Source organism: Hydractinia symbiolongicarpus, chromosome 3, assembly GCF_029227915.1.
Source record: "Hydractinia symbiolongicarpus strain clone_291-10 chromosome 3, HSymV2.1, whole genome shotgun sequence".
NCBI classification, from domain to species: Eukaryota; Metazoa; Cnidaria; class Hydrozoa; order Anthoathecata; family Hydractiniidae; genus Hydractinia; species Hydractinia symbiolongicarpus.
The window spans coordinates 13,839,521-13,862,696 of NC_079877.1; the positions used below are offsets into that span (position 1 = coordinate 13,839,521).

Here is a 23,176-nt window from a genome sequence, read left to right on the forward strand (position 1 = left end):
TCATTATTTCATTTGTTTCGTGTTTTGTTGATTTTCTGTTGTGTCAAATTCACGTTTTTGATTGAATGTCCTCAGAATTTAAGACACTTTTGCGAGTTAACCGATGCCTGGTTTCTTATAGCCGATTGCTTGGTGTCTTATAAAAAAACAAAGATGTAATATCATAAATGATTTTTTTCGATAGGATTTTATCATTGATCCTCAAATGAAAGTTGATCTTGAAGTTGAACGAGAAGAGAAGGTAAAGCAGACTCCTCTGTTTGTCAAATTTTATCTAAACTTCTCACAGTTTAGTTAATCGGCCATTTGCTGCGAGACCTTGAGAGTCAAATATTTGTTCCCCCGCAGAGAAGGATATAACTGATACACAAATTACGTGTTACTTATTATTGATAATAGTTGACCGGTTTCTAGTACAAACCACTTTGTTTACCTATCTCTCTAGCGTTTAAACAACATTACTGCCTGGATAATGGTCTCTTGTACATCTCATTTTGTGCTTGATATTTCATATTTAGATTGAGCTGGTTAAAAAGGAAACTGCGTATGAATCCGAACGACATAGAATCGCTTTAATGAAATTGCAGAAGAGGTTAATATAACTTTTTTTATTTAACATAAAAAGTAAAAAAGTAAATGTCTGCCATCACAATTTTCCATTGTAAAAAAAAAACAAAAAGAAACTTAGGCCCTTTTCCAGAACACTCTACACCCCCCTGGAACATAAGAAATAAATAAATAAAATAAAGTAGAAATAAAAATTAAAAAAAATTAAGATAATTTTTTTTTCCGTTTTTTGTTTTGTTTCTATTTTAGTTGATACTTCTCGTAGCCAGATTCCTCTCAAGGGTGTCAACAAAAAATTAAAATTTTCTGAACAGAGTAATCTTATTTAACACTGAAAATTTTTATAATGCAACATTTAACCAGAATAACGGTTTATTCAAACGGATATGTTTCGGAAAACGGTTTTTATACCTTTCGAATGTTTAGATTTAAAGAAAGTGTGGAATGCGATCGTATCGTTCTTTATGCGTTCGGTACCGAGCACAGCGTGTCGTCTTATCGTGCAAGCAAACTGACAGAAGAGTTTTTCTCGCTAGTAGCCGATAACAAACGCAGAATGACACTTCGAGAAACTGGTGATATTCTTTCCGGTGAGTTGCGTTTTATTTATATAAATAAGCAACGAAAAGTTTGAAGTCTTCTAGGACTCCCTCCCCAACGCTGCCTCTTTCACCCCTTCGATGTTACTTTACCGCCAGAAATACGTATAGAATTGCTCTAATTTTCTTGCCTGCCATACAAGTAGATTGCAATAAATACGCTGACAACACTATAATTTTTTAAAGTAAATCGAAGTTGGGACTCACACCTTAAATCTTCTGATTACCAGTCTATTGCGCTACCACTGCATCGTATCTGTTGTATTACGCTATTAATCTATCACCAAAACACTCCAGAACAAGATCTATAATTTATTAAGACTAGTCTCTCATGGTTTCACAACAATCGCACGAGTTTTGTGCGTCTGTTACATAACTCAATAGAAACTTTTTTGTAACGCACGCTTTTTTATATGAATATGCTTTTTATATGAATATTTCTTGTGTCTCGCTACTGAGGTACCATTTTGCGCAGAGACAGACAGCGGTTATTATTATAGAGAACTAGTCGGTGGCCCGTGAAAAAATACACGATTTTGCCCGTCCTTTATATACTATTGCGAATACTCGCTACTTGCGGTACCATTTTGGACAATAAGAACATAAAATATATTGTCATTTTTACGAGGCATGGGTGAAGTTATATTAATACCCGACTATTGTAAAACAATCAAACTAACCTATACAATCGTGGGCACTGGACTTCAAGTATTGCGAATTGATTTGCTTTTAACGCGTCTTGTTATTTCATTTCTTTATGAGCAAAACATTGACGCTATTTAAGATTGGCTTAAGGAAACCCAAGAAATATAAATGTCTGCAAATTGTATGAGGAATCCTGTTAAGTGTCTGCAAGTAAGTTGTGTAAGGAATTTCTAATTATTTCGAGCCATTTTTTAAATTACTATGTTAGGTCAACCAAGAAGAACTTCTTGGAAAGTTGCTGGCAAAATTGCTGGACTTCGTAAAGCTAGTCAAGGTGAAAAAGATGAAGGGAAAGAAGATGGTATAAACGCAGCTGCTCAACCAACAACGCAAACACAAAAACTGGAAGGTAAAATTGCTAAGGTTATTGAGAAAGTTGAAGAAAGAAAATTGAAGAGATTAAACAGACAAAAAGAGGTAAGAAGGTTTGTTTATGTTGAGCATGTAAATTAGTGCATCAAAGTAAATAAAAAATAGGGAGACTGGTAGCGAGGGCGTGGTCTTTTAATTTATCAATTAAACCAAATAAACAATGAACAAAAACCAAAACACAACAGAGCGAAGTTATGAATGTTTACTACATCCCTGGTGTAAATTGCGGAACGACGGATGTTTTTTTGCCATTTTGCATGTAAAAACAGTTAGTATTTACACCCTCAAACTCCGCAACCGTGGGATTATCAAAACCCATCTTTTACCTGACGCAAGAACCAGGTAAATAGCATTTTAAACTGTGCTAAAGACAATTCAAAAAACATATGTTATGAAGTAATCTAAACCAGGATGTGCTGAAAATTAGAAAGCTTTGTTACATGTGTGTTTTCTTGACATAATCGCAAGTAAGGGGTTTTTAAAATTTCTGTTTGCTCAACAAGAGAATTGTGCCTGTTTAGTTAGGACATTGTCTTTGCGCTGTTTTTAAGAGGGATATATAGATATTAAATGAATACCGTCATAGTACTTGTTTACAAATTTTCACAAGTCAATAATTGAGGAACACAACTTCTTTTTAAATCGAAAAAAAAGGGAAGTGCTATATTATGGACAGGCTTTTCTTTCATATATCAAAAATGAATACTGGTTGTTGTAAAATCGCTAACTTAAAAATGACATGTCATATTTTACAATGTTTGTAGTGGGCGGAGCTCTATAAAAACAAACCAGATGAAAATTACGAGGATCCTAAAGATATCGATGCAATCAAATTTGCAGCACTCACGATAGGAGATTTCAAACTAAAAACAGCCAGTGATTACGTTGTTCCAGAAGCTCAGAGAGTAAATGCAGAGAAGAAGAGAGCTCAACTATTTGATCTGGAAGTAAAGGTAAAGACATTATTTTTACTCGAATTTTATTCTCACATTTTTCTCTCACAGAGGCGATGGAAAACCACAACCCTAGAAAAACTAATCATGATTTTTAATTAAATTTAGGTGCACGATTTAAAAAAGAATTTCAACGACAGGTTGTTAAAGTTGCGTGACCGAAAGATAGCAACTATACAACAGGTAGGAATGTTGTATCAATTATGGAGAGTACTTGATTTTATACAAAAAATTTCGCAGCAAATTGGTAAAAATTTTAACAAATAATAGATGGCGTTGTAATTTGTCGTGTGAATTTTCCACAAACACAAAATATCCAACCATTGTTTCATTGGCAGATGTATGTGTGCGTTATTTTAGATTAAAGATCTAACAGAAGAGTTAGAAGTTGTACAGTCTCATCTACCAGAAACCAATCACAAACTTGTGCCAGATGTTCCTTCTATGAAGCCCGATGAGTTGCCAGAGAAGTGAGACCTTTTTGGTTTAATTTTTATCCACTTCTAAAGATTTCTTTTTTTCTCTCAACTAGGCGTAGTATTCGAGCTCATCGAGTTTTAGAGATTAACAACGAGTTTCTGACATGCTTCAGCAAGTAAAATGTCAGACCTAATTATAATGTATAATAACATAAACAAGTGTCAATCAAATTTTACTTAGTAGTGTTCAGTAAATACAGTCTAGACAAAGTTCTGCGTTCCCTCATCTGTCATAACACAGCCGTGTGGTAAAAAAACTACTTTAAGAAAAGAAATTATTTGCAGGAGAAAAGAATGCAGAATTATTTTTTTTGAATATGACTTTGTAAAATATGCAAGATTCAAAATTATGCTAAATTTACAGAAAGTTGCAAATAATGCGGAATTTGAGTTTAAAGAATTCGTAAATATTTATTTCCTACCGTCTTTTCTGCTTTATTTTCCTTCAGGTAACTCTCTGTGTTTTGAAATTTTTAGTATCTTAAACACCTTAAGACCAATAGACGATGTTCTTTCGTTAATTCAGGCTTTTGCCCAAAGAAATTGTGTTAAACCAAATCAAACATCTCAATTGTTAGGGGTTTATAAATTATTTTAAAGTCAGCCTTAGAGTAACAAACACTTTCTTTGAGGCGACGAATTTGAGCCACTGAATTGACTGATGGAGATTATCTGGAAATCTTAAAACTTTTTTATTTTGAAAAATAACCTATAACGCATTTTTCCTTGTTTTCAGCCGACTTTTTGAATTTTTTACGCCATTTCCCCAAGAGTTCAAATTTTTAAGTGTGCTTTCTGGTTCTATTTTTAGGAATCTTGAATATACAACAGAGACATTGATGAAATTTCGTACTGATGTGCTGGGCTTACAGCCATTACAAGCTGACGGTGTTGCAAGTAATGTTGGTACTGTCGAGGTTAGGATTTAGTGCAGCCATTGAAAGAAAGTGTGAAACTTCCCTTAAGCTAATTTTTCTTGCGCTTACAAGTAGACAAGAAATATAAATTGTCCCTTTTACAAAATTAAAAACAATTAGCAATATCACGTGATTATAAAAATAGTATGTAGAGAGTGCGTGTTATTAAATATTTTTTTTAGAACCAATCAAGCAAGACTGTCTCCAATGCTCGAACAGTCACCAATCCCCGATTGCGATCAACTTCTATTGTTTCTAACTTCTCAAGCATACCACAGTCGGATTCTAGTATCCAAAGTGAAACTCCTGATATCATCGACGAAGAAGTGCAGCACGAAGGAGAGTCGCCACTTGAAGTAGCTATCGAGAAAGAAGAAATGATAAGGTAGATGGTCATCATTTTTTTCATCATTTTTGTCAGCATTTTTATCAGCATTTTTTTCATCATTTTTGTCAGCATTTTTATCAGCATTTTTTTCATCATTTTTGTCAACATTTTTATCAACATTTTTATCAGCATTTTTGTCAGCTTTTTTTTCAACAGCGAAAATCTGGAAACAACTTTCAAAATAACAGACAAACTTTTTGTCGGCGTAAAGCTGAGGTTTGATTCAACAAAATAAGAAACAAAATTTCACGCAAAAATCTTTGCAAAGAAAAACATTTTTAAGTGCTGGAGTCTACTACGTTTGGTTAGTTAAAAGAAAGCGTACATCACGTGTGAATTACAATGAGAAGCTGACATAATCACATGATTTTAGGCTAACACATCAAAGAGACGAGTTGTTAAAAGACATATCAGGAAAACTGAACAGTTTTGATGCAGAGCTACGGCTTCTCCGCCATGACAAAATACATTTGGATACGAAGTTGAAGAACGCTGAGCTAAAGTAAGTAACATTGTCCAAGCTGGAGCGTTTAGGAAATTAGTTCTGCGGTAAAGGAATCTGCAATTCAAAAAAGAACTTTTAAAGTAGCGTTTCTTTATATCAAGCAAACCTCCATTTAAATTGGTCATGTAGATTGACATTTTTTCCAGCTAAAAGCTATTCCAGTTTTTATTCACGAGATAAAACTCAGTCCCGTTTCACAGAAAACCTGGAAAACTGAGGGAATTCGATATTGAAAACAGAAGCCTTTACATATAATTACATGCGACGTAACAAAAGCGTGACGTGCATTGACTTTATCAATGATCACTATGCGAATGTTTCTTAAAAGAAAGTTAAGGCTTGTTTCCATTCTACTGCATATTCCGCTATGGTGCAAAAAACTTGGGCAAAAACTTTAATTTTTAATTTATTTATTTGTTAGTTTTTAGCGAATCTGCGAATTTGAAATATCACGTTCGCTTCGTAACTTAGAATAATAAAAGTGTGACGAAGAAAGTTTCTGAACTCAAAGCAAATCAATGTGCGTGAACATCTTTTCAGTTCTTATTATTTTATTTTTGATGTAGAGAAATTACTCTGTTTGAAGAGCTTATATTACTGAAAGATTTCGAGAAACGTGAAGAACAGTTAAGGCAAAAAGTTGTATCGAAATTTCAAGAGAAAGAAGAAATGGAGGACAAGGTAATATTTCTGATGTGCGAAAACTTTGAAGTTAAAGAACGTAACGGCGTTGTGTGGCTTTTATTTTGATTACAAGATTATTGTAACAAAACTAACTATTATTAAATGTTGAATTTTGGCGAAATATTTTTATTAAAAGTTAAATTTTTGCGAACTATTTCCATTAGGACTTGAATTTTCGCGAACTATTTGCATCAAGAGTTAAATTTTTGCGAACTATTTGCATCAAGAGTTAAATTTTGGCGAAATATTTGCATCAAGAGTTGAATTTTGGCGAAATATTAACATTAGGAATTGAATTTTCGCGAAATAAATTCTTGTAAAGAAATAATTCATTCAAAATTCCATGTAGAAATTTTATTATTTAATTTATATATATTTAGGTCCCCACAACGTTTTTCGTTTGCTAAACCAAAAGTATTCTTGCTGGATATTCTTGCTGTCCATTGTAATGCATTTGCAAACAATGGTCAGCAAATACTACCATGATAGGATACTGGAAGTAGAAAATTATGTAGATTCGTCACTTATACATTTTACTTCCTTACAGTTTGATGAAAGTGAAGAGCTTCTAACTTTAAAGAAGGAAGAATTGGACCACTTGCTTCAACGAGAAAAAACGCTGTTTACTACCTTCTCCAACACTATTGGTGATAATAATAAATTTGAAGGCTTTCTAACAAAAGTGTTTAAGAAGAAAATTAAACGTGCTAAAAAGAAGACGACTGACGGAGGTACACGTGATGTTTTCTTTTAACGAACCTGTCCCAACGTAATGCTTGAAGTTTGTTTTGAAATTTAATACCTACAGATTGCCTAAAACGCTATTAAAATAAAAACTGTACGCTTTACTGCCGCTCTGAAAAAGGGGAGACCCCCCTCCTCTGTCTGTGTCATATAAGCACTGTTATTACTTTTTTAGGCCAGTCTGATGAGGAAAGCAGTGAGGAGGAGAGTGATGATGATTATGACAGCGATGAGGAAGGTGATTCTGATGAGGACGACGAATTAGATGATAGTGTTTGTCCAACTGGTTGTGATCAGGTAACATGCAATTATTTTTGAGTAAACATGGCTGCGAAAATCACGGTTATGTAACGGGGTCACGGGTATGTAACGGGGTAACGGATGTGTGTTTATTTGGTTCATATTATTCAGATATTTGTGCTCCAGCACGCTAAGGTTTTTGCTTTACCCTCTGTAAAAGAAACCTAAAATTATTTTTGTTTCCATCTAAGTGTTTTTTTTTGTGTAGGTGATTTTTTCATTGTATACGTGCGTCGTTTTTGCAGGTTATTTTCGACCAGATATGTCAGCTGCGAGAAAGAAAATTGGATTTAGAAGAGATGATCGTTGATGCAAAAAAAGCTGGAGACAGCACTAAGAAAGAAGTGGACGCTTTGTCGAAGAAAGTTAAAATTGTCACTTCTGCATTGAAAAATGCTGCTTCTGACTTAGAAGCTTTTCAGGTAGCTAACATTCCTTTGATGTGATCACCGTAGTAGAACACTGTCTTGCTTTCCAAACTGTTTCTCATGTAACATTAAATTGAATTAAGTAATTCAAACATTTATTTTTACAAATTTTCGAAACTATATTTTGGATTTTTCAAAAATTTAGAAGACCAACATATAAAAGTAGGATAAGTACATGTTTTTTTTATAAGCAAATTGACTTTTTTTGATTTTAGATGCTAGAAAAATGCCTTTAAATTTATAGGAAACTTGCATAACAGTTGCTTAGAGAAAAAATAGACAGTTTCGCGAATTATGAAAATCTTCTCAAGAGTTACCCATATGCAGTTGTTTTGCACAGCAAATAATATTTGCTTTAAAAGCAGCATGGAGGTAGAAATAGAGATTTTCTACCTCCATGAAAGCAGGAAACGTTGAGCTTAGGGAAAATGGAACCTTCGGGCCCATTTCACCCTTGATTTGTTTGACTATACATTTAACACATTGGCTCAAACATTTGATATGACTCATGCGTTTTCCACTAAATATATAATTGATTTTATATCCTCCATGTAGCGCGAAAAGCAACAAAAACTCAACGAATTAAATGTTGTTGTCACATTGAAGCTGGATCAAATCCAATATGTTGTGAATAATATCATCCCGCATGATTTATCCAAGTGTTTGGTGTTTGAAAGAAGTTTTCTAGACAGATTACAAAAAAGAATAAAAGAACTAGAAAAAGAAAAATTGAAACAAAAACAGTTATACAGGTATCGTCTGTCCGTTCCTGCGTTCCTTCTTTCGTCCATTCCCGCGCTCTTTCCCGCGTTTTTTCTTTCGTTCGTCCCTGCGTTTTTTTTTCTTGTTCGTTCCTGTGTTCGTTCGCTTGTTGTCTTGCAAACTGACCCCTGTTGAATTTTGTTTTGAAAGTAGATTACTTCTAATTTTCGAAACAAAATTCAAAATTTGTAAATTCGTTATATCTCAATCTCTTGTACCCTTTTACTAAATTATCCAAAGCGGCAAATATATTATTGCGAGTTTTCTCCTTATTTGTAAAAACTAGCGATTTTTTTGTAATGACTGAAGTATACGCCTCCATGTGATGTTGTTTATACTATATCGTAAAAACTATGTTTTGCTGTTTATACTACAGGGAAAGACGTCAACAGCATGTCCAAATGATTCGTGACAAGAAAACTATGGATACGAAGGTAGAGTTAGTATTCACCATCTTTTTTTACCAACACTGAAGAGATTGGTATTCATAACCCATAATTATTGCTATGATTTCGCTGTGTTAATTTTTTTTGTCAGTTTTTTTTATCTTTTTTTGTTATTTTCGTTAATTCTTGATGGATTTATTTTTACGATTCAATGACAAAATATTTAGTTATTCAGAATTTACTAGTCGTTAAACCGTGGAAAAATCCACGGGTTCGCCCGTCGCAGCTAAGCTACCATTTTGCGTCACAGACAGACGGACGTACGGACGGACAGACGTATACGGGCATTATAATATAGATTTTTGCTGCGAAGCTAATGCCACATCTATTTCGCAATCGTATGTGTATGTGAGTAAGCATTATTTGGAAGAGATTTTTTGAGGAATAAAGAAAAGAAATTCTTACTCTTTTTTGCGGGATAAATTTTTGGGAATTGTGTACCCACAATACTTGCTATATCAGTCGTCATTTTTGCAGATAAAGGAGCTGGAGGATAAAGTCCAACAAATTCAGATGCTGAAATTCGGCAGACTTGTCGATTTAGAAAAGTTGGAAACAGTTTCGGTTAACCGGGTCGCGGAAGAATTAAAAGAAAAATTACGTGATCAGGAGAAGAGAAATGCGAAAGATATCGCCGGTTGGGATGTATGTTCCTTTCTTATGTTTTTCTCTCACTAATCTCTTGTTTACTATTTGTACTCATATCTTACTTACATAGAAAAAAATCGACGGCCTCCAAACAGAGCTAACTAAACTTATTCGAGAAAATACGAAAAGACTCGATACGTACACGATATTTCATCAAGAAAAGAAACAGCTGGAACACCAATTAGATTCACGTCAAAAAAATTTAGTGAGTAATTGAAAAAATTTTTAAAACTTTTTGTAGAAAACTGGACGATTTTAAGTATGCTTTTCGTTACAGGGCGGTGAGTTTCGTGGAAATCGCAAAACTGATCTCGAAGAACAACAGCGTTTGGTACAACTTGTGCAGTTGCAGTCACAAGAGATAGATGCATTAAAAAACGAAATTAGCGTACTGTCGAGAAAAGGTGGTCATATCATGCCGCCACCAGGGCCATCTGCACGACGACCACCTCGAGAAAATGCGACGCAGTAACTTTTATGTTGCTTCACAATTTGGGAAACTGTTAATATATGTAAATTTATATACAATGGAACCTCGTATAATATGATTTTGTTGTTGCATAAAAACGATAATTCACATTCTTGATATAGAAAATTGTTTTAATCGGTGCCGGTTTGATAAAAATATATATATTGAAGAACTTCTCCAACGCGGTCATCAACTAAGCTGGGAAAGTTTGACCATAAGGTCCATTGTATATAGTATATTAAAAGTTGTATATTATTTTTTATGTTAATCTTTTATTTTGTTGCTGAAAGATTAAAAATAATATATTTTACATGTTACGATATATAATACAATTCTGAACCAGATTTTGTTTATTTTGTAACCAAATATTTTTGAGGGGTTAAAATTTCGGAGTACTAGCGTCCAAGAAGCATCGCCTTATTCGTACTTTTTTTGCGGTAATTTTCGATCGATAATGCTGAAATACAAATCAGTGACAACCATGGTACTACAATTTCCTTTGTTATTTTGATCACGACTCCAGTGCATGTGCCCTCCTAGCGATATATCTTTACCAAGACGTACCGCCTACAACACGTTGTGGTTTAAGCGGTAAAGTCAAATCCGGTTTTGGTTACGAAAAAACACGTGTAAAATATCTACAGTTTATTTAAAAAACAAACAAAAAATACATCTATATCAAAACTATACAACCACATATAAGCAAGAAAATATATCTTGTACATTTAAAAACTAAGAATAAGACACTTTTTTTCAAAATTAAAATTCCCAGTAGCTTTCGCTGTTTTGGTGGAAATTTCGCAGGAACTAAAATTTGCGATTTCATGACAAAACACAAAATATGAAACCAAAAAACAAAACTCTTTTAAAGAATACAAGATCAGTGTCAACTTCAAATTTTTGCCAGAGAAGAGAGCGGTTCACCTAGGAGGAGCGCCAGAAAATGACTCAAAAATACTGTCTGGCGTGATACAGCAAACCCTAAAACTTATGTGAAGAGATGTTGTACATCTAAGATGCGGCGCTCTTGTTTCTCCTTCGCTGTTATTTTTTTACCAAAAGCACCAGCCATTAATGCACGTTTTTTGTCTTGTAGTTCCAACATGCGCTCCTCCACAGAGTCTTTCACTATGAACTAAAAAAAGGGATGTCTATAATACGATATTGACCTCTACATTTCGTCTGAACATAAAACTTACCTTAAAAATTTTTACTTCTTTTGTTTGACCCAATCGATGGCAGCGATCAAAACATTGCTCCTCAGAAGCTGGATTCCATGCCTACAGTACACCACACATAAGAAACATGACACAAAGCGAGATACAGGGAATTTGGAACAAAATGATCTACGAAGTGTGTAAAAAATCAGCCAGATTGAATTCTCCGATTAAAACTCAAAATAAGCGTTACAATGTTTATTAAAATGTGAATTTTGCATTTTCCCATCAATGCCGCAAATTTAATTCTCGCAAATCAGGGCGCTAAATTAAAACCCGAAAAATGCTTTTTTGCGCGGGTCGCAAAAATCAGTTGCCTTCAGTTACTGTTTTGACAAAAGAAAAAAATAATAAAAAAAAAATAAATAAATAAAAAAATAATTTTAATACAAGGCAAAATAAGTCTCTTTTCTACAAACCTCCTCTAGGGAGAAAAAAATTACTATGTTTTTATTAGCGTGTTTGTTTTGGGTAAATACTATGCGCCTAAATGTACTTACAAACATAACGGATTAAAATTCAAAATACTTCACGATCTTTAAAAATAGCTGCGCAGCGAAGTCAACTCAAAAATACCTGACTCGTATTTCTTGGGATAAAAACATTAGTGGCTCTACAATCCAGCAACAAATATATCGCCTACATAGTGCCTACAAAGTTTTCAAATTCCACCTCTTACTGTACTTTAAAAAAAACAAGCTCCACTCACTGGATCCATTAAAAAGATTCTTGTTGCAGCCGTCAAGTTGATGCCAACCCCTCCAGCTTTTAACGACAACAACATAATTCTTGGCGAATCTACCGCGGTTTGTGAAAACATGTTAATCACGTCAGCTCTGCGACGTAACGTCATGTTACCGTCAAGTCGGACAAAATGAAAGCCTGACTGTTGTAAAGGTTTTTCAAGAAGATCCAAGAACGATGAAAACTGAGATACAACTAAACTTTTTCGTAACGGATCTTCTTCTTTTTCTCGATTTAGTAACGTAATCAATCCATCAACCTGCGATGAAAAAATCACCATCTCGTCAGACGTCCAAAACATTGCATCCATCCTAATTTCCTCCACTTTTACCTTTTTTTAAAGATTCATCGTTAGAGACAAAAAAATGCAAACATTTCAAACGCCTAAAAAAAATTTGAAAAAATCTCGCCAAATTCTCATCACACGAAGATTTCTGCTCTTAAAGTAGCTAGCGTTAATTCTTGGCTGGTATGTTGATAATTGAGATTGACTCTTACTACTAAAAATTCCACAACGCCAAAACACCCAATTAAATAAAATTACCTTTGAACTAGAGTTCCAGGTATCTTCACTCTTCTTCTCCACAACACTCTCCTCCAAAGCTGGTTCAACCAACTTTGTTTTATCAATATCGCCTCGACACATGGGACACTTTGCACATGCGCGCGCATCTGTTTGAATCACGCTTTCGATACACGGTCTGCAATATAAATGCGCACAATGTGTAATAACAGGCTGGTTAAGCGAGTCCAAGCAAATAGGACATTCTTCATCTCCAGAGCTAAGCAGCACTGCCAAAATTTGTTGCAGTTTTTTCTTAAGTTCGTCTGGTGTTGCGGATGAAGATTTTGCTATAAACAACATTGGAAAATTGAGCGCCTTTGACTTATTAAAAAATTGACTATAAACCTCTGCCTCACTTACCCATATTGGAAACTAGATCTAGGATTTGTGCGCAAAGTTTCGGATGACAACATAACTGTCTTAGCCGCATCAAAATGACCAACACATGTGCGTAATTGCTGAGCAAGTTCTTCTCGGCGACATATCTGAAACAGACACAACTTGTTTGACACAAAACCTCAAAGTCTAGACCACAAAATGACAAAACTTATCCAGCAATTCCCAAACTAACATTCGTTTGTTGTGGCAAGGCAATGTACTGAAACAATCTTAAAGCATGTTTTACCACAGCGCTAACGGGTTCAAGGTACACCCCTGTCATCATTACGTAAAGTTAAGATCGAATGAATAAAATACCTTTTCATAATGTTCTTTCCTTCATTTTTAAACGTCTCGTACAGCTTTCTTTCTTCTGACGATAATTGAATCTTCTGTATAAATACCGTCCGTTGGGGTAACTCAACAATTTTCTTTCCCTTCACCTCTTGAGTTTTCGTTCGACGCATCGCAATCTTCTTTACAATACATTGAAGACGACTAAAAATAAATAAATAAATAATTTATTAACTTTGACTTATAAACATATAAAAGGCTCTCATATTATCCTAACATGTTTTAGGTATAAATTTAATTTACTGAGAACACCTGTTTAATTACGTCTTTAATTCTCTGCACTGGTCGATAACAGAAAAATGTAATTCATAGGTCTATACCTAATTTCACATATGACCAGCAACCCCCCTCCCCAAACATTGCCCAAGTATTAAAGAAAAAAAACAAAAAAAAAAACAAGCAAACAAAATATTTGTTTACCTCAACGCAGATTTCTCTCCATTGGATATCGGTCTTTGTATCGTTCTTTGCCACCATTCTTTTTCTGTGAAAGGTTCCAAGCGCAAAAAACAAATCACAGACCATAAGTCCTTTATAGAATTTTGAATCGGCGTGCCAGTAATAACCCAACGCCGTTCGGCACTCAAAGCGTGGCAAGCCTTTGATTGGTTGGATTTTGCATTACGTATCACGTGACCTTCATCGAGAACAATGCGTAACCACGTGGTCTTAGTGAGGGGAGAATTTTTCTAAATTAAAATAAAGATGTAAATGACATTCTGTTTAATAGACCATACATGTTTTAAAATTGAGAATTGTATTGAAGTGAACAAACGTAACAGCGGGAAATCATATTCATTGGAAATAACTTTTCTTACTCTCCATGTTCATCAGTTAGATTTTGTATGTGAAGTACGATATTATAATAAAAAGTTGAACTTCAAAACAAAGAGAGAGAAAAAAAACATTTCGAATCGACTAATTAATTTATCCTCATATATTTTCGAAATAAATTACACAAATAACAACAGAGTTCGCTATGAAAAAAAAGTCTTCCCGTAGCTACAAAAGAAAGTCAAATCAAATCAAGGTCATAAACGAAACGAGTAGATATCGTGTTAACACAACACGAAATACACATTGTGACATACAGTTGACGTTCGATAACTCGAATAATCAAAAACTCGAACATTTAGGTAGGTCAAACGTTTTCTTGCCCCCATGAACCTGCAAACTATTTTTCAAGGTACGAAAATCTTTATAACTCGAACAATTAAACATCTCGGTTAGTCAAATAATTTTTTTCGGTCCCTCTTAATAAACCGCAACTTCCAATAAAATTGGACCGTTTTGACTTAATGGTTCGACTTTGTGAAAACACAAACAAAGCATCAGATACTGAACAAAACAACTGTCTTGTGTGAGAGATAAATGGCGCCTGTAAAACGAAGGTTGAACAAAGCCTTAAAAACCTTAGAAAAAGAAATAAAAAACAGGGGTGTGGCTGAAAATTTTGGTGTCTAAAAAAACACGCCTTCTACATGGGTGAAGAATTGAATTAAGAACTTCTTTAGAAAAAAAAGATGAAAAGATGTTGACGAAACGACGGAGCAAACGCGTGCTTCAACTCGTAAAATAGAAAATGCTCTGGAAATGCTGCAAAACATTTACTACACGTTTAAAAGAAATTTTCTCCCATGCACTGAAAATGGAAAGTGTTATCTCCTGTGAAAGAAATAACATTTTAAAACAAAACTATTTAGTTAAATTTTACTTAAAGACTAACATTTTTTTATTATTTAAGTAATTTTTTTTCATCGAAGTTATAAATTCAAACAGAACCCTCGAAAGGTATAAAAAATCCACTTTGCTCCTGAATAGATGTTCCCACCCTGCGCTAATTCTTTTTGTTACTTCGTTTTACTGTAACAAAAAACATTCACTCTGCAGATCGAACAATTACGGAAGGTTTTGCGCTAAACATAAACACGCATAAAATGGTGAGAAAAACAGCAGTATCCAAATATCAAAACGGATTAATCAGATCGATTAAAGATAAATTTTATTTACGAAATTCTTTGCTATCAGCTGCTTTAGATACGTAAAAACTCCGACACAATATATATCTCTCAAAAAGCTTTGCGACATGTTGGTCGTTAAAAGTGAGTTAGATCACAACAAGAATGGGTGCTAATAAAATATATTATGCTAAGGAAAAATAAATTTCGAAAAACAAGATGTAATATTAAATAAGGATAAAAAATATTTCATAGGAAGAAATGAAGAGTAAATACAGCAAGTAAATATAATTTGTAAACATTAGAAAACAATATCAAAGCTACTCAATCAAAATCCACATTTTTTTTCATTACATTTACACACAAAAACAAAGTGAAACGGATATAATTTGACCGCACCTACTAAGAAAAGGTCATACTTTCTATAATAAAAAGGGAGGTAAAATATTTAACTAAATGTCAACCAGATAAAAACTGTAGAAAATAAAGGTTTTTAAAAAATGACAAAGCATTTTTCTGTATCTATGAATTTTAGAATTATAAGTGTCGGGTGGCAGTTGTAGAATAATTGTAGAAAGACGTTTAAAATGTGATAAGTTTCGATGAAAACTGAGAAGACTTTGTTGTGTAGAAGATTTTCAACATTACATCAATCTAGAGATGTCACTCACTTCAAAGTGAAAACAGCATACTCAAGGTTGCGTTTTGTTTATAAAAATATATTTTAACTTTTATGTAAACAGCTTAGCCGAGAAAACACATGTGCAAAGATCCACTTCACAGACGAACCTGAATTACAGCCACAAAACCAATGCGATTTTCAGAAGATTTTAGGATTTTTAAAAGCATGTGGGACGTTTTTCAAGCTCGTTTGGTGTGTATGGAAGACAAATTATGAAGTGGAGACAGTTATAATGAAAGTAAAAGCGTTTGTTCACAAAAGAAATTAGTGAATGGTTTGAGATCTTTAGCAACAAAATAACGGGAAATATGCTTTCGTATCGTTATGAGATAAAAACATGGGCAGCTGTTTTTTAACCTTCGTTATAAATAGATGAATGCTTTCTTAAATAAAATTTGTTACATTCGTTAGAAATTTTAGGAACAAAAAAAAAATGTTTCAGAGAACACTTATATTTTGAGCAACTGCACAATTAAATTTTTTTTTTGATAATTTGAGCGATTAAAGTGTGGTTAACAACAAAATTACCATAACCAAATATTATTTCTTGGTGATGTCAGCAGTCAGCATGAATTGAAGATGGGTCAAGTTAGCAAAACTCGTCAATTTTTTTATTTGCTTTGTGTCTTTGAAGCGCTACGTTAGTTAGTCACGCACGAAAACCGTGAGAGACGATGGAAATATTCCAATTTGAACTTTTTTTTACAGCATTGTAACAGGGTGGAGATAGAACTTAACGAGCGCTATATTTCGTAGCTCAGCAAATTAAACATTAGTCACATCACAAATTAGACTCGCACTTAAACTAGACAAAAAACAAATTAGTGATCAGACGAAAAGAGAATAAGGATAAGTGAAAGCAAAGTAGCACTTTCCAGACAGAGAAGTGAGTTGAACATTGTATAATAATGTATTTAGAATGTCTTTTAGATAAACAAACACAGGAGAGAAAAGAAACAAATGGCGGTATCAAAAACAGCGTTTACTTTACTTGTTACCATGGATATGGTGTTATTGTTGATTTCCATCTGTTTACATTGTTTTGGAGTTTACTTGCTCTCGTGTAGAAGAAAGACGAGAAAAAATCAGCATGTGATATTAATCCATTTATCAGTATCGGAAATTCTTGTGTCCGGATTTCGTACAGTGACACTTGTTTACTTTTATCAATACGAAAAACAAGAAGAGGTACTCGTTTATCAAGTTCTGCGAACGATTACCATTCAAGGTTGGTGTGTCTCCTACGTCCTCATCATGATCGCAGTAGCAGTCGACCCTCTTCTTATGATTTTGTTGAAAACAAAATACAACAGACTAGTGAGCAGAAGAAGGCTCAACATGAGTTTAGCTTCCTGTTGGGTCGTCGGTGTCCTATACGGCGCAGTTAGTTTCACGCAAGATTACAAAACGCGCGAAGAGATCGCAGCTAAATATACATTCCCTATCATTTGCGCATGTTTTCTGCTGTTTGCAGGCGGCGCATACTGCGTCATCTATATAAGCGTGCGAAAGGGTTACAAGCAGGTGCGAAGGAGATCGCAAACGCACACTAACAACAGAACAGTGAAGTTCAGAGTACCTGTACTTATCATTTTGACTTTTATAGTGTTTGTCGCTCTACCTTCAGGTATACAGTCAGCAATAAAAGCGGAACTCGAAAAGTCGCACCTAATCGCTCTTGCTATTTTATATTCCACAGCGTTTGTATTAGACGCATTGATTTATTTATTTCTACAACCCACCACGAGACGATTAATTTTCACAAAGTCGAATCAAGCGAGGATACATGTAGAAGGCTCCAGTCGCATGCCTTCAGTGGTTGGTCATCGTGTGTACGATCTCCCCCGTAGTTCAGTAATGTAAAAAAACGCGACGGTGGAGTATGGTACTTGTTGTCGAAAACAATATTTCGAAGTTTAAGCTATTTTCATACAATAAGTAATTTTATAAGGAAAAACATTTTATACTTGAAATTTTAAAACTATCTCGTTATAATAGTTATATATATATTTATTTTTAAACTTATTTTTTTAAGATAACAGTCTACCTGTGGTTACCACGCAAAGACGAAAAACACATTAGAACTTGCATGACAACAAAAAAACTGCTACTATTTCTTTCGTTTTCATTATAATTTCGTCAGCTCTGCCGAAAAATAAAATACGTTGTGCAAAACATTTTCTAAAAGTTATAACGTAACATAAAAAAACATGAAATCACACAACAAGATAAACAAGTCATAGTGAAGAAGTGTGACTTGAAACTAGACTCAATTTCTGTTCTGTGTCTGCCATTTTGTTTCAAGCTGGTTTTACTAGAGATTGTTTTTAAGAAGATATTTTGGCGATAACGGCGTAACGTTGTAGCCTGCGTATTTCAGTTGATGTTGCGGAATAGTTATTTTTAGGACTTTTGTAAGAGCTCCATTGGTTCAAGCATTCAACCTAGCATTCAACGCTAGTCCATGCAGCTGGTATTCTGACAGTGTGTGCGTGCGCGAGAGCATAGTCGTGCTACAGACACACGAAAAAAGTAAATAGTTTCTTTTTTGGAATAATAATTTAACATATGTGCGGTGTAGTGTTCGTACGAAGGGCTCCACTTCGATATTCAGCACGGTTGACCCGCACTTAACTCCACCAGACTTTCAGCGCCAGGTCGCCCAAATAGTCGGTCAAAATTACAAAATGTTAGTTGTTTCACGAATTTTGGGAGAATATAGTCATCAACAAAAATATAAGCTTCTACACAAAGTATTTTGGGACCGGAGTGATTGGCCTAAATCCCCGAAAATAAATTTACATAAATAATTTTCCGCAAATGCTTTATTCCCTTAAGTAATTTATTAGTATATTTTTACCTTTGTGTAATCAGAGCTTAATGTCTGGTACGTAGTCAAGACAACGTCTTTTTGACTGAGAACGTTTGAATTTTTAATCTTATCTCCACCATAATATGTGTGAACTTCGATGGCTCCTTGTTCAGTGTGCATCTCAAATTGTTCCTTAAAAATAAGACGTGGTCGAGGTTAACAATCAGTATAAAATTCATTCTTCAACAGTCGAAATCGCGTTGAGCAGAGCCTTACTTCAGCACCACAGAAACTACATTTTTTTTTCAACAAAGAAATATTTATACATTCAAGTACAAACTTTGCTGTTTTAGTAAAATGAAATATGAATATAGATTTTTTTCTTTTCATTCAAACGTTTTATCCTTTCAAATTCTTACAATCGTAGTACCATTCGCTTTACGACGAATTGTAAAAACCAGCCTTGAAACTAAATAAATTTACTGGCAAAACAAATTAACGTAAGATCACATCACCGACTAGTGAACGTTACATACAATACTAAAATAAACGCTGCTTACTTGCCAACTTGGTAAAACTGAGAGTGGGCAAACAATTAATGTTGCTCGTGGACCAGCCATCTCTGTTTTTGTAACTTTGTATTGCATTGCATCGTGTCTTTCTAAACAAACATTCAAACTAATTCGAAATACAGAACACTCGCGTTAAATCAGACTCTCAAGAGACCGAAAAAACCCGTCCCACTTAGTGTTGTAGTTATCCGAATCTCCTTGTAAGTGGACAAAAAGAAGAAAAAACTTTAAAAAGAGGTGAAAATGTTCCACTTGTGGAGAGTTTTTGACATGAATTTTTATGTTGAGCAACTTGCAGCAATCTGCAATCAATCCACACACAAACACAGTAAAAGACTCGCAAATTTGTTTGTATTCTTTCCATGCAATTTATTCGAATTTAAATTTCCTTGTCTACTCTTTTGGAAAACATTGCAGTGAAGTTCCACTTAAGCGAAGTTTTTTGTTGATAGAACAGAAAAAAATGGAGCAATAAACAAAAGTCCTGCTTATTCAGGGTCACAATTAAGCGAGGTTTGCGGGACCGAAAAATATGGTCCCAGTTAGCAACAGTCCCATTTCTCCAGGATCTCACTTAAGTATACTGTGAGAAAGTATACTGTATGAAAACGATAATGGTGCGCGTCTCAAACTGATATTAGGAGATTTCAGGTTTTGTACAGTTCTGTCACAAATTTTGATGCCAAAATCAAAACATAAAGAGATTTGCATACGCATTTTTATATGTGCTTAGATATTTTCCATATTTTACATGAAGATACATATAAATGTAAAATACACTAAACAAATGAACAAAACAAAACTGAAATATATAGTATCAGAAGATATGAGAAAAAACTTTTGTGTTTTGAAAGAGAATAGAGGAAAGAATGTTTAATTTGTAAATATTTAAGGAAAACGTCAGCTAAACCACGGTGAAACAAGATTCGCTAATAATTCCCTCCTTTCGCAGATAATTCCCTCCTTTCGCGGATAATTTCCTCCTTTCGCGGAAATTCCTACATTTTGCTGATAATTCCCTCATTTCGCGAATAATTCCGTCCTTTTGCTGATAATTCCCTCATTTCGCTGATAATTCCGTCCTTTTGCTGATAATTCTCTCATTTTGCTGATTATTCCCTCCTTTTGTGGATAAACTATAATAGAATTTCCTGATATCAGGATTTCACATTTCCCGCCTTGAATACAAATAGTTGATTAAGAGAAGCTCCAAAAGAATGCCAGAGAGTATTACACGCATCTCAAAAGCACATTTGAAGATATAGTTTTTTGAAGATATATTTCTACAAGACGTATGATATACGTAAATAACCTCGCGAAGAAAGTTTACAAAAAGCTGTCTATTAGATTGTGATTTCTGTTACGAAGTTAGACACGACATATTTTGCTATTCAAATAGGCAATAATATTTTCTACACATTATGCAGTTATTTTTCAAAATTGATTTGCGAGATCTTTTTGAAGGGAAAATTTCGGGAAATTTTAATTTTCAATGGGTCAGTCTGGGGTAAATTGACTGACAGGAAGAAGAAAAACTACAAGCCCCAACTAAAATTTGGAAAATTCAGTAATTCATTAGACCCCCCCAAAAAAGAACGGGGTATAAGAGAGTCACTAAGTGAGAAAAAGCAAAATAAAAAAAATAATATATAAGTAAATCTTGTTTGAAAAAGAAAATAGTTGTAGTTAAAAAAATATATATTACCAGCACTGTCACAACGAGCAAACTTCGGTAAAAAGATCCTGTGCACTTATGGCGTGGAGACAAATAACAAGAACGGGATCGGAAAATTTACGTTCTTTCGGAGTGTTTCCGAAATCATATTTCTGTATGTTGGCGTAGCGAAAAGAATTCCGTTCTTGTCATTATTTACAATATAATTTAACTTTTGCTTACATTTTAACCAAGTCTTGTAAAATCGATGTATTTAATAAATAGACATGGTGCGGCGCCTTTTGTGGAAATTTTATTTTTCGTAAACTACTTTCCAGACATTTGGGGTGACCTTAATTCTGCCTACATTCACTTTTGTAAACTTTGGTGGAAACACCTTTACTTTACCAGTTGTTAAATAATGCTCTTGAACACTTATCTTTTTGAAAAATAAAATTAGAAAAAAAAGTAAAAATAATTACCAAGATGAGATTCGAACACACGACCACTCTCGTTTCGGTGCTCAGAGAGAAAATTTCCATTCTTGTGGGACACATTTGCGTTTTAATACAAGCTCACGAGCTTGTAATTATGACTTCAAGTTATTTGGAGAAGAAAAAAATTACAGACATTTAACAATACACTTAGAACATAATACCAGGAATTTAGAACATAACAAAGTTTAAAATCTCACTGTTACTGTTGGTAAAGTTTGAAGAAAAAAACAGGCAAGTATGACCCGGAACATATTTTAAATAAGTTTGCCGATAGCACAAAAAGGACCAAAAAATTAAAATGAACTAGCCTTAAAAGACTGGAAGTGAGAGTCAAATGATATAAATTTATATGATATTTTATACATTTTTGGAAAAATAAGGAATAAAACAATATCCTATCCTTGTAAGAAAAACAAAACTAAAGAACTGTAGGGTCACTATACTAAAATAATCACCTCTTAATCTCCTTATGTGAAACAAACGACAAATTACTTTCACAGGAAAAGTTGAATCAAAATCATCAAGTTTAAGGAATACATTGAAAAGGTCAAAACTGTGAGTGGTGGTGAACAAAATAAGCATAAACTTCAGACCCTGCATAAAAAAAACGCTTTCGAAAAATGTGCAAAAACGTAATCAAATTTATTTCTATAATTTCAGCAATTCCCGAAGAAAATAATTGAGCTTTTATTTAAAAACTAGTCGTTAGCCCGTGGAAAAATCTACGGGTACGCCCGTCCTTTTTATACCGCATCACGTGCATCTCGCTACTTGAGCAGCTAAGCTACCATTTTGCGTGACAGACAGACAGACGTATACGGGTATTATAATATAGATTAGCTAAAAAATTAAGTCAAAAGGACTTTCTTACGAAAAACAAACTTAAGGACGTTTTCTTAAACACGCTCATAGACAAAAATTCGACTCTTTTGCGAGACGAAAAAAACAACCCCAAAAAGGGTTAAACTAATACCTCCATTATAAACAGACGAGTGTGATAATAATAACTGCATTTTTTAACTATATGTTCAACATGACATTAATGTTAACAGTTATCCACCATTTTTTAGTGTCTTACCTTCTAATCCATCTTTAATATCCTCCACATGAGTAATAGTACAGTCTGGTAAATCTTCTACCACTTCCATCTTGCATTCTTCAGTTTCTACATTTTTAAAGATACAAAAATTTTTGCAATTATAACACTAATAGGCATGTACATAAAAGCTGACAACAATAAGGGATTATTCACAGTATTTTCCATCACAAAGGCTTAAAAGTTAGCAGGTATTAGTACTAGCTTAAAAGTTCATACTTGGTTTGGGTGTGTTTTCTTTGTTTCTTTTTTTTCTTTTTGGTTTTTCAGGACTATCCAATAACCAATCATCATTTTCAAAATTGTATTTTGGATTTCTAGTTGCTTTTCTGAAATAATTGACCGAAAATAAAAAAAATGAATGTATAAAGAATGAATAAAAACTATTAACATTATAAGCAAAAAAATAAAAATTTACATTATCTAAAATTTTTTTTCTGTTGTCAGGTGGTTCTTTCTATCCTTCACTTATAAGGTTGACTTTTATTCATTTTTTAATTCTGTATTGTCTACCAGAGAGAACAAGACGCAAGATTTACGTAAAGTAGCTTGCAAAACACAGACATTGGCGTACGTCAAACCTAGAGGCGCTCAAAATCAGTGAAAAATGCCATTGTGGGACAGGCCTTAGCTCCTTATCAATATCTAGTCTCTAGGAGATAGAAATTAAATCTGATATTC

The 23,176-nt window shown here is 33.9% G+C and overlaps 2 protein-coding genes across 7 annotated transcripts in view; one reads left to right on the plus strand and one right to left on the minus strand.

The window, feature by feature from the left end:
* Nucleotides 1-10,308, plus strand: part of LOC130635866 (cilia- and flagella-associated protein 44-like) — a 50,537-nt gene extending 40,229 nt beyond the window's left edge. For all 5 annotated transcript variants that reach the window (XM_057445375.1, XM_057445377.1, XM_057445376.1 and 2 more), the window contains 19 exons: nt 185-241; nt 519-592; nt 994-1,157; nt 2,080-2,288; nt 3,008-3,196; nt 3,305-3,379; nt 3,557-3,666; nt 4,487-4,592; nt 4,775-4,977; nt 5,354-5,482; nt 6,052-6,166; nt 6,717-6,900; nt 7,089-7,210; nt 7,459-7,635; nt 8,197-8,393; nt 8,780-8,837; nt 9,327-9,494; nt 9,568-9,702; nt 9,775-10,308. In XM_057445375.1, the coding sequence (XP_057301358.1) occupies nt 185-241; nt 519-592; nt 994-1,157; nt 2,080-2,288; nt 3,008-3,196; nt 3,305-3,379; nt 3,557-3,666; nt 4,487-4,592; nt 4,775-4,977; nt 5,354-5,482; nt 6,052-6,166; nt 6,717-6,900; nt 7,089-7,210; nt 7,459-7,635; nt 8,197-8,393; nt 8,780-8,837; nt 9,327-9,494; nt 9,568-9,702; nt 9,775-9,969 (2,667 nt within the window). In that variant the 3' untranslated portion in view covers nt 9,970-10,308. The remainder of the gene's footprint in view (nt 1-184; nt 242-518; nt 593-993; nt 1,158-2,079; nt 2,289-3,007; nt 3,197-3,304; nt 3,380-3,556; nt 3,667-4,486; nt 4,593-4,774; nt 4,978-5,353; nt 5,483-6,051; nt 6,167-6,716; nt 6,901-7,088; nt 7,211-7,458; nt 7,636-8,196; nt 8,394-8,779; nt 8,838-9,326; nt 9,495-9,567; nt 9,703-9,774) is intronic.
* Nucleotides 10,309-10,514: 206 nt separating this feature from the next.
* LOC130635867 (helicase-like transcription factor) overlaps nt 10,515-23,176 on the minus strand; it is a 32,254-nt gene continuing 19,592 nt past the window's right edge. The window contains exons 8-18 of one of the 2 annotated variants that reach the window (XM_057445380.1): nt 22,715-22,824; nt 22,478-22,564; nt 19,237-19,337; nt 18,725-18,868; nt 13,645-13,913; nt 13,189-13,368; nt 12,853-12,977; nt 12,472-12,779; nt 11,893-12,186; nt 11,166-11,246; nt 10,515-11,101 (exon numbers count right to left, since the gene is read on the minus strand). In XM_057445380.1, coding sequence (XP_057301363.1) covers nt 10,955-11,101; nt 11,166-11,246; nt 11,893-12,186; nt 12,472-12,779; nt 12,853-12,977; nt 13,189-13,368; nt 13,645-13,913; nt 18,725-18,868; nt 19,237-19,337; nt 22,478-22,564; nt 22,715-22,824 — 1,846 coding nt within the window. In that variant the 3' untranslated portion in view covers nt 10,515-10,954. The remainder of the gene's footprint in view (nt 11,102-11,165; nt 11,247-11,892; nt 12,187-12,471; nt 12,780-12,852; nt 12,978-13,188; nt 13,369-13,644; nt 13,914-18,724; nt 18,869-19,236; nt 19,338-22,477; nt 22,565-22,714; nt 22,825-23,176) is intronic. The other variant, XM_057445381.1, reaches the window with a different exon arrangement.